At 46.4% G+C, this 13270-nt stretch overlaps 1 protein-coding gene across 1 annotated transcript in view; it reads left to right on the forward strand.

The window, feature by feature from the left end:
* LOC144952206 (transmembrane 9 superfamily member 2-like) overlaps positions 1-13270 on the forward strand; it is a 56305-nt gene that overhangs the window by 21237 nt on the left and 21798 nt on the right. The window contains exons 6-8 of the mRNA XM_078882613.1: positions 8450-8577; positions 10224-10335; positions 11693-11772. Of these exons, the coding sequence (XP_078738739.1) occupies positions 8450-8577; positions 10224-10335; positions 11693-11772 (320 nt within the window). The remainder of the gene's footprint in view (positions 1-8449; positions 8578-10223; positions 10336-11692; positions 11773-13270) is intronic.

The following is a 13270-nucleotide window of genomic DNA, read 5'->3' on the forward strand; positions in this document are numbered from 1 at the left end:
TACTACCACTGTGTTACTACTACTACCACTGTGTTACTACTACTACCACTGTGTTACTACTACTACCTCTGTGTTACTACCACTGTGTTACTACTTCTACCACTGTGTTACTACTACTACTACTGTGTTACTACCACTGTGTTACTACTACTACCACTGTGTTACTACCACTGTGTTACTACTACTACCACTGTGTTACTACTACTGTGTTACTACTACTACCTCTGTGTTACTACTACTACCACTGTGTTACTACTACTACCACTGTGTTACTACTACTACCACTGTGTTACTACTACTACCACTGTGTTACTACTACTACCACTGTGTTACTACTACTACCTCTGTGTTACTACTACTACCTCTGTGTTACTACCACTGTGTTACTACTACTACCACTGTGTTACTACTACTACTGTGTTACTACTACTACCTCTGTGTTACTACTACTACCTCTGTGTTACTACCACTGTGTTACTACCACTACCTCTGTGTTACTACTACTACCACTGTGTTACTACTACTACCACTGTGTTACTACTACTACCACTGTGTTACTACCTCTGTGTTACTACTACTACCACTGTGTTACTACTACTACCACTGTGTTACTACCACTGTGTTACTACTACTACCTCTGTGTTACTACTACTACCTCTGTGTTACTACTACTACCTCTGTGTTACTACTACTACCACTGTGTTACTACTACTACCTCTGTGTTACTACTACTACCACTGTGTTACTACCTCTGTGTTACTACTACTACCTCTGTGTTACTACTACTACCACTGTGTTACTACTACTACCACTGTGTTACTACCTCTGTGTTACTACTACTACCTCTGTGTTACTACTACTACCTCTGTGTTACTACTACTACCTCTGTGTTACTACTACTACCACTGTGTTACTACTACTACCACTGTGTTACTACCACTACCTCTGTGTTACTACTACTACCACTGTGTTACTACTACTACCTCTGTGTTACTACTACTACCTCTGTGTTACTACTACTACCTCTGTGTTACTACTACTACCACTGTGTTACTACTACTACCACTGTGTTACTACCACTACCTCTGTGTTACTACTACTACCACTGTGTTACTACTACTACCTCTGTGTTACTACTACTACCACTGTGTTACTACTACTACCACTGTGTTACTACTACTACCTCTGTGTTACTACTACTACTACTGTGTTACTACTACTACCACTGTGTTACTACCACTACCTCTGTGTTACTACTACTACCTCTGTGTTACTACTACTACTACTGTGTTACTACTACTACCTCTGTGTTACTACTACTACCACTGTGTTACTACTACTACCTCTGTGTTACTACTACTACTACTGTGTTACTACTACTACCACTGTGTTACTACTACTACTACTGTGTTACTACTACTACCACTGTGTTACTACTACTACCTCTGTGTTACTACTACTACCTCTGTGTTACTACTACTACTACTGTGTTACTACTACTACCTCTGTGTTACTACTACTACCTCTGTGTTACTACTACTACCACTGTGTTACTACTACTACCTCTGTGTTACTACTACTACCACTGTGTTACTACTACTACCACTGTGTTACTACTACTACCACTGTGTTACTACTACTGTGTTACTACTACTACCTCTGTGTTACTACTACTGTGTTACTACTACTACCTCTGTGTTACTACTACTACCTCTGTGTTACTACTACTACCTCTGTGTTACTACTACTGTGTTACTACTACTACCACTGTGTTACTACTACTACCACTGTGTTACTACTACTACCTCTGTGTTACTACCACTGTGTTACTACTACTACCTCTGTGTTACTACCACTGTGTTACTACTACTACCTCTGTGTTACTACTACTACCACTGTGTTACTACTACTACCTCTGTGTTACTACTACTACCTCTGTGTTACTACTACTACCTCTGTGTTACTACTACTGTGTTACTACTACTACCACTGTGTTACTACTACTACCACTGTGTTACTACTACTACCACTGTGTTACTACTACTACCACTGTGTTACTACTACTACCACTGTGTTACTACTACTACCTCTGTGTTACTACTACTACCACTGTGTTACTACTACTACTACTGTGTTACTACTACTACCACTGTGTTACTACTACTGTGTTACTACTACTACTACTGTGTTACTACTACTACCACTGTGTTACTACTACTACCACTGTGTTACTACTACTACTACTGTGTTACTACTACTACCACTGTGTTACTACCACTGTGTTACTACTACTACCACTGTGTTACTACTACTACTACTGTGTTACTACTACTACCACTGTGTTACTACCACTGTGTTACTACTACTACCTCTGTGTTACTACTACTACCACTGTGTTACTACTACTACCACTGTGTTACTACTACTACCACTGTGTTACTACTACTACCACTGTGTTACTACTACTGTGTTACTACTACTACCTCTGTGTTACTACTACTACCACTGTGTTACTACTACTACCACTGTGTTACTACTACTACCACTGTGTTACTACTACTACTACTGTGTTACTACTACTACCACTGTGTTACTACTACTGTGTTACTACTACTACCACTGTGTTACTACTACTGTGTTACTACTACTACTACTGTGTTACTACTACTACCACTGTGTTACTACTACTACCACTGTGTTACTACTACTACTACTGTGTTACTACTACTACCACTGTGTTACTACCACTGTGTTACTACTACTACCACTGTGTTACTACTACTACTACTGTGTTACTACTACTACCTCTGTGTTACTACCACTGTGTTACTACTACTACCACTGTGTTACTACTACTACCACTGTGTTACTACTACTACCACTGTGTTACTACTACTACCACTGTGTTACTACTACTACCACTGTGTTACTACTACTACCACTGTGTTACTACTACTACCACTGTGTTACTACTACTACCACTGTGTTACTACTACTACCACTGTGTTACTACCACTGTGTTACTACTACTACCACTGTGTTACTACTACTACCACTGTGTTACTACTACTACCACTGTGTTACTACTACTACCACTGTGTTACTACCACTGTGTTACTACTACTACCACTGTGTTACTACTACTACTACTGTGTTACTACTACTACCACTGTGTTACTACTACTACTACTGTGTTACTACTACTACCACTGTGTTACTACTACTACTACTGTGTTACTACTACTACCACTGTGTTACTACCACTGTGTTACTACTACTACCACTGTGTTACTACTACTACCTCTGTGTTACTACTACTGTGTTACTACTACTACCTCTGTGTTACTACTACTACCACTGTGTTACTACTACTACCACTGTGTTACTACTACTACTACTGTGTTACTACTACTGTGTTACTACTACTACCTCTGTGTTACTACTACTGTGTTACTACTACTACCTCTGTGTTACTACTACTACCTCTGTGTTACTACCACTGTGTTACTACTACTACCACTGTGTTACTACTACTACCTCTGTGTTACTACTACTGTGTTACTACTACTACCACTGTGTTACTACTACTACCACTGTGTTACTACTACTACTACTGTGTTACTACTACTACCTCTGTGTTACTACTACTACTACCTCTGTGTTACTACTACTACCACTGTGTTACTACCACTGTGTTACTACTACTACTACTGTGTTACTACTACTACCACTGTGTTACTACTACTACTACCTCTGTGTTACTACTACTACCTCTGTGTTACTACTACTGTGTTACTACTACTACCTCTGTGTTACTACTACTACCACTGTGTTACTACTACTACTACCACTGTGTTACTACTACTACCACTGTGTTACTACCACTGTGTTACTACTACTACTACTGTGTTACTACTACTACCACTGTGTTACTACCTCTGTGTTACTACCACTGTGTTACTACTACTACCACTGTGTTACTACTACTACTACCACTGTGTTACTACTACTACCACTGTGTTACTACCACTGTGTTACTACTACTACCACTGTGTTACTACTACTACCTCTGTGTTACTACCACTGTGTTACTACTACTACCACTGTGTTACTACTACTACCACTGTGTTACTACTACTACCACTGTGTTACTACTACTACCTCTGTGTTACTACTACTACCACTGTGTTACTACTACTACCACTGTGTTACTACTACTACTACTGTGTTACTACTACTACCTCTGTGTTACTACTACTACCACTGTGTTACTACTACTACCACTGTGTTACTACTACTACCACTGTGTTACTACTACTACCTCTGTGTTACTACTACTACCACTGTGTTACTACTACTACCTCTGTGTTACTACTACTACCTCTGTGTTACTACTACTACCACTGTGTTACTACTACTACTACTGTGTTACTACTACTACCACTGTGTTACTACTACTACCACTGTGTTACTACTACTACCACTGTGTTACTACTACTACCTCTGTGTTACTACTACTACCTCTGTGTTACTACTACTACCTCTGTGTTACTACTACTACCTCTGTGTTACTACTACTACCACTGTGTTACTACCACTGTGTTACTACTACTGTGTTACTACTACTGTGTTACTACCACTGTGTTACTACCTCTGTGTTACTACCACTGTGTTACTACTACTACTACTGTGTTACTACCACTGTGTTACTACCACTGTGTTACTACTACTACCACTGTGTTACTACTACTACCACTGTGTTACTACTACTGTGTTACTACTACTACCTCTGTGTTACTACTACTACCTCTGTGTTACTACCTCTGTGTTACTACCACTGTGTTACTACTACTACCACTGTGTTACTACTACTACCACTGTGTTACTACTACTACCACTGTGTTACTACTACTGTGTTACTACTACTACCTCTGTGTTACTACTACTACCTCTGTGTTACTACCTCTGTGTTACTACCACTGTGTTACTACTACTACCACTGTGTTACTACTACTACCACTGTGTTACTACTACTACTACTGTGTTACTACCACTGTGTTACTACTACTACCACTGTGTTACTACTACTACCTCTGTGTTACTACTACTACCTCTGTGTTACTACTACTACCACTGTGTTACTACTACTACCTCTGTGTTACTACTACTACCTCTGTGTTACTACTACTACCACTGTGTTACTACCACTGTGTTACTACTACTACTGTGTTACTACTACTACCACTGTGTTACTACTACTACCACTGTGTTACTACTACTACCACTGTGTTACTACTACTACCACTGTGTTACTACCACTGTGTTACTACTACCACTGTGTTACTACTACTACCTCTGTGTTACTACTACTACCACTGTGTTACTACCACTGTGTTACTACTACTACCTCTGTGTTACTACTACTACCTCTGTGTTACTACTACTACCACTGTGTTACTACCACTGTGTTACTACTACTACCTCTGTGTTACTACTACTACCACTGTGTTACTACCACTGTGTTACTACTACTACCTCTGTGTTACTACTACTACCTCTGTGTTACTACTACTACCTCTGTGTTACTACTACTACCTCTGTGTTACTACTACTACCACTGTGTTACTACTACTACCACTGTGTTACTACTACTACCACTGTGCTACTACTACTACCACTGTGTTACTACTACTACCTCTGTGTTACTACTACTACCACTGTGTTACTACCACTGTGCTACTACTACTACCACTGTGCTACTACTACTACCTCTGTGTTACTACTACTACCTCTGTGTTACTACCTCTGTGTTACTACTACTACCTCTGTGTTACTACTACTACCACTGTGCTACTACTACTACCACTGTGTTACTACCTCTGTGTTACTACTACTACCACTGTGCTACTACTACTACCTCTGTGTTACTACTACTACCTCTGTGTTACTACTACTACCTCTGTGTTACTACTACTACCTCTGTGTTACTACTACTACCACTGTGTTACTACTACTACCTCTGTGTTACTACTACTGCCACTGTGTTACTACTACTACCACTGTGTTACTACTACTACCTCTGTGTTACTACTACTACCACTGTGTTACTACTACTACCACTGTGTTACTACTACTACCTCTGTGTTACTACTACTACCACTGTGTTACTACTACTACTACTGTGTTACTACTACTACCTCTGTGTTACTACTACTACCACTGTGTTACTACTACTACCACTGTGTTACTACTACTACCTCTGTGTTACTACTACTACCTCTGTGTTACTACTACTACCACTGTGTTACTACTACTACCTCTGTGTTACTACTACTACCTCTGTGTTACTACTACTACTACTGTGTTACTACTACTACCTCTGTGTTACTACTACTACCTCTGTGTTACTACTACTACCTCTGTGTTACTACTACTACTACTGTGTTACTACTACTACCTCTGTGTTACTACTACTACCTCTGTGTTACTACTACTACCACTGTGTTACTACTACTACCACTGTGTTACTACTACTACCTCTGTGTTACTACTACTACCTCTGTGTTACTACTACTACCTCTGTGTTACTACTACTACCTCTGTGTTACTACTACTACCACTGTGTTACTACTACTACCACTGTGTTACTACTACTACCTCTGTGTTACTACTACTACTACTGTGTTACTACTACTACCTCTGTGTTACTACTACTACCTCTGTGTTACTACTACTACCACTGTGTTACTACTACTACTACTGTGTTACTACTACTACCTCTGTGTTACTACTACTACCACTGTGTTACTACTACTACCACTGTGTTACTACTACTACCTCTGTGTTACTACTACTACCTCTGTGTTACTACTACTACTACTGTGTTACTACTACTACCTCTGTGTTACTACTACTACCTCTGTGTTACTACTACTACCACTGTGTTACTACTACTACCACTGTGTTACTACTACTACCTCTGTGTTACTACTACTACCTCTGTGTTACTACTACTACCACTGTGTTACTACTACTACCTCTGTGTTACTACTACTACTACTGTGTTACTACTACTACCTCTGTGTTACTACTACTACTACTGTGTTACTACTACTACCTCTGTGTTACTACTACTACCTCTGTGTTACTACTACTACCACTGTGTTACTACTACTACTACTGTGTTACTACTACTACCTCTGTGTTACTACTACTACCACTGTGTTACTACTACTACCACTGTGTTACTACTACTACCTCTGTGTTACTACTACTACCTCTGTGTTACTACTACTACTACTGTGTTACTACTACTACCTCTGTGTTACTACTACTACCTCTGTGTTACTACTACTACCTCTGTGTTACTACTACTACCACTGTGTTACTACTACTACCTCTGTGTTACTACTACTACCTCTGTGTTACTACTACTACTACTGTGTTACTACTACTACCTCTGTGTTACTACTACTACCACTGTGTTACTACTACTACCACTGTGTTACTACTACTACCACTGTGTTACTACTACTACCTCTGTGTTACTACTACTACCACTGTGTTACTACTACTACCACTGTGTTACTACTACTACCACTGTGTTTACTACTACTACCTCTGTGTTACTACTACTACTACTGTGTTACTACTACTACCTCTGTGTTACTACTACTACCACTGTGTTACTACTACTACCACTGTGTTACTACTACTACCTCTGTGTTACTACTACTACCTCTGTGTTACTACTACTACTACTGTGTTACTACTACTACCTCTGTGTTACTACTACTACCTCTGTGTTACTACTACTACCTCTGTGTTACTACTACTACCACTGTGTTACTACTACTACTACTGTGTTACTACTACTACCTCTGTGTTACTACTACTACTACTGTGTTACTACTACTACCTCTGTGTTACTACTACTACCTCTGTGTTACTACTACTACCACTGTGTTACTACTACTGTGTTACTACTACTACCTCTGTGTTACTACCACTGTGTTACTACTACTACTACTGTGTTACTACTACTACCACTGTGTTACTACTACTACCACTGTGTTACTACCACTGTGTTACTACTACTACCACTGTGTTACTACTACTACCACTGTGTTACTACTACTACCTCTGTGTTACTACTACTACCACTGTGTTACTACCACTGTGTTACTACTACTACCTCTGTGTTACTACTACTACCTCTGTGTTACTACTACTACCTCTGTGTTACTACTACTACCACTGTGTTACTACTACTGTGTTACTACTACTACCTCTGTGTTACTACTACTACCACTGTGCTACTACTACTACCACTGTGTTACTACTACTACCACTGTGTTACTACTACTACCTCTGTGTTACTACTACTGTGTTACTACCACTGTGTTACTACTACTACTACCACTGTGTTACTACCTCTGTGTTACTGCAGACGGAGTTCAAGGAGCCCGACTCGTTCTACCTCTTCAACCACGTGGACGTGACGCTCTCCTACCACAGCGGGGCGGCCGAGGGCTGGGAGGGAGCCCGCCTCGTGGCAGCCAAGGTGGTGCCACGCAGGTGAGGGGGGGGCTGGGGGGGGGCTGGGGGGGGGGGCTGGGGGGGGGGCTGGGGGGGGGGTCACGGGGGGTGGGGCTAGGGGGGGATCAGGGGGGGGGGGGCGGTGGGGGGTCACGGGGGGGGTCACGGAGGGGAGATCACGGGGGGGGGGGGGCTAGGGGGGGGATCATGGGGGGGGGCTGGGGGGGATCATGGGGGGGGCTGGGGGGGATCATGGGGGGGGCTGGGCGGGATCATGGGGGGGGCTGGGGGGGATCATGGGGGGAGGCTGGGGGGGATCATGGGGGGGGCTGGGGGGGGATCATGGGGGGAGGCTGGGGGGGATCATGGGGGGGGCTGGGGGGGGCTGGGGGGGGGCTGGGGGGGATCACGGGGGGGGGATACACGGGCGGGTGATAATGCGATCATGGGGGGGGGGATCATGGGGGGGGGGATCATGGGGGGGGCTGGGGGGGGCTGGGGGGGGGCTGGGGGGGGGGCTGGGGGGGATCATGGGGGGGGGGGATCATGGGGGGGGGGGATCATGGGGGGGGCTGGGGGGGGGCTGGGGGGGGGGCTGGGGGGGATCATGGGGGGGGGGGATCATGGGGGGGGGGATCATGGGGGGGGGGATCATGGGGGGGGGGATCATGGGGGGGGCTGGGGGGGGCTGGGGGGGGGCTGGGGGGGGGCTGGGGGGGATCATGGGGGGGGGGATCATGGGGGGGGCTGGGGGGGGCTGGGGGGGGGCTGGGGGGGGGCTGGGGGGGATCATGGGGGGGGGGATCATGGGGGGGGGGATCATGGGGGGGGGGATCATGGGGGGGGCTGGGGGGGGCTGGGGGGGGGCTGGGGGGGGGCTGGGGGGGATCATGGGGGGGGGGATCATGGGGGGGGGGATCATGGGGGGGGCTGGGGGGGGCTGGGGGGGGGCTGGGGGGGGGCTGGGGGGGATCATGGGGGGGGGGATCATGGGGGGGGGGGATCATGGGGGGGGCTGGGGGGGGCTGGGGGGGGGCTGGGGGGGGGCTGGGGGGGATCATGGGGGGGGGGATCATGGGGGGGGGGATCATGGGGGGGGGCTGGGGGGGGATCATGGGGGGGGGGATCACGGGGGGGGGGGGAGCATAGTGGGGGGCCATGGCGGGTGGGTGGGGGGGGTCTTGTGAGGGTCATGGGGTGGGGGCACGAGGGGGGCCATGCACGTGGGGGCAGGGGGGGGGGGGTTCCCCCTTCTGTTGCGGTTTTTGTTGTGGTCGTTGTTGTTGACGTGGTTGTGGTTGTGGTGGTTGTTGACGTGGTTGTGGTTGTTGTGGTTGTGGTGGTTGTTGACGTGGTTGTGGTTGTGGTTGTTGTTGACGTGGTTGTGGTTGTTGTGGTTGTGGTGGTTGTTGACGTGGTTGTGGTTGTTGTTGACGTGGTTTCTGATGTTGCGGTTTTTGTTGTGGTCGTTGTTGTTGACGTGGTTGTGGTTGTTGTGGTTGTTGTGGTTGTTGTGGTTGTGGTGGTTGTTATGGTTGTGGTTGTTGTGGTCGTTGTTGTTGACGTGGTTGTGGTTGTTGTGGTTGTTGTGGTTGTGGTTGTTGTGGTTGTTGTGGTCGTTGTTGTTGACGTGGGTTGTGGTTGTTGTGGTTGTTGTGGTTGTTGTGGTTGTGGTGGTTGTGCAGCATCAAGCACGCGGTGAATGAGAAGCCGACCTGCACCGGGCCTCCACTCTCCATCCCGCAGAGCGGGACGGAGCGAGTGACAGTGCTGTACACGTACTCCGTCTCCTTCGTGGTACGTCCCCCTACCATCATCACCACCACCACCATCACCATCATCACCACCATCATCACCACCATCACCGTCACCATCATCACCACCATCATCACCACCATCACCGTCACCATCATCACCATCACCACCACCACCACCATCATCGCCATCATCACCGTCACCATCATCACCATCATCACCATCACCACCACCATCACCACCACCATCACCACCATCACCACCATCATCATCACCACCATCACCACCATCACCACCATCACCACCACCATCACCATCACCACCATCACCATCACCACCATCACCACCACCATCACCACCATCACCACCACCATCACCACCATCACCACCATCACCACCACCATCACCACCATCACCACCACCATCACCACCATCACCACCATCACCACCACCATCACCGTCACCATCATCACCACCACCACCATCATCATCACCATCATCACCACCATCACCACCATCACCGTCACCATCATCACCACCACCACCATCATCACCACCATCACCACCATCATCACCACCATCACCACCACCATCACCACCATCACCGTCACCATCATCACCACCACCACCATCACCGTCACCATCATCACCACCACCACCATCATCACCACCATCACCGTCACCATCATCACCATCACCACCATCATCATCACCACCATCACCATCATCACCATCGCCCATCATCATCATCGCCATCACCACCATCACCACCATCACCACCATCACCACCATTATCACCACCATCACCACCATCATCATCATCATCACCACCATCACCACTACCATCACCACCATCATCATCATCACCACCATCACCACCTCCACCATCACCATCACCACCATCATTACCACCACCATCACCATCGCCATCATCACCATCGCCACCATCATCATCATCACCACCATCACCACCATCACCACCATCACCACCCTCACCACCATCATCACCATCATCATCACCATCACCACCATCATCACCATCACCACCAACATTACCACCACCATCATCACCATCATCACCACCATCACCACCACCATCACCATCACTACCACCAATACCACCACCATCACCACCATCACCACCATCACCACCACCTACCTCCACCATCACCACCACCATCATCATCACCACCACCACCATCACCACCACCACGATCACCACCACCAATCACCGCCATCACCGCCATCACCGCCACCATCGCCACCACCACCATCACCACCACCACCATCATCACCACCATCATCACTATCACCACCACCATCACCACCATCACCACCATGACCACCACCACCACGGCGTGGGTGCCGATGTGTACTATGTTTTCTCGTGCGTCCGCAGGAGACCAACAATATCAAGTGGGCATCACGCTGGGACTACATCCTGGAATCCATGCCACACACAAACATACAGTGGTTCAGGTACACACACACACATACACAGTGGTTCAGGTACACACACACACATACAGTGGTTCAGGTACACACCACACACACATACACAGTGGTTCAGGTACACACACACACATACAGTGGTTCAGGGTACACACACACACATACAGTGGTTCAGGTACACACACACATACAGTGGTTCAGGTACACACACACACATACAGTGTTCAGGTACACACACACACATACAGTGGTTCAGGTACACACACACACATACAGTGGTTCAGGTACACACACACACATACACAGTGGTTCAGGTACACACACACACATACAGTGGTTCAGGTACACACACACACATACACAGTGGTTCAGGTACACACACACAAACAGTGGTTCAGGTACACACACACATACACAGTGGTTCAGGTACACACACACACATACAGTGGTTCAGGTACACACACAAACAGTGGTTCAGGTACACACACACACATACAGTGGTTCAGGTACACACACACACAGTGGTTCAGGTACACACACACATACACAGTGGTTCAGGTACACACACATACAGTGGTTCAGGTACACACACACACAGTGGTTCAGGCACACACACACATACACAGTGGTTCAGGTACACACACATACATACAGTGGTTCAGGTACACACACATACACACAGTGGTTCAGGTACACACACATACAGTGGTTCAGGTACACACACAACACAGTGGTTCAGGTACACACACATACATACAGTGGTTCAGGTACACACACATACACACAGTGGTTCAGGTACACACACACACACAGTGGTTCAGGTACACACACACACACATACAGTGGTTCAGGTACACACACACACATACAGTGGTTCAGGTACACACACCAAACAGTGGTTCAGGTACACACACACACATACAGTGGTTCAGGTACACACACACACACATACAGTGGTTCAGGTACACACACACATACACAGTGGTTCAGGTACACACACACATACAGTGGTTCAGGTACACACACACACATACAGTGGTTCAGGTACACACACACACAGTGGTTCAGGTACACACACACACATACAGTGGTTCAGGTACACACACACATACAGTGGTTCAGGTACACACACACACATACAGTGGTTCAGGTACACACACACACAGTGGTTCAGGTACACACACACACATACAGTGGTTCAGGTACACACACATACAGTGGTTCAGGTACACACACACATACAGTGGTTCAGGTACACACACACACACACACAGTGGTTCAGGTACACACACACACATACAGTGGTTCAGGTACACACACACACACATACAGTGGTTCAGGTACACACACACACATACAGTGGTTCAGGTACACACACACACAGTGGTTCAGGTACACACATACACAGTGGTTCAGGTACACACACACACATACACAGTGGTTCAGGTACACACACACACATACACAGTGGTTCAGGTACACACACACACACACACAGTGGTTCAGGTACACACATACACACAGT

Source organism: Lampetra fluviatilis, chromosome 66, assembly GCF_964198595.1.
Source record: "Lampetra fluviatilis chromosome 66, kcLamFluv1.1, whole genome shotgun sequence".
Lineage (NCBI taxonomy): Eukaryota > Metazoa > Chordata > Hyperoartia > Petromyzontiformes > Petromyzontidae > Lampetra > Lampetra fluviatilis.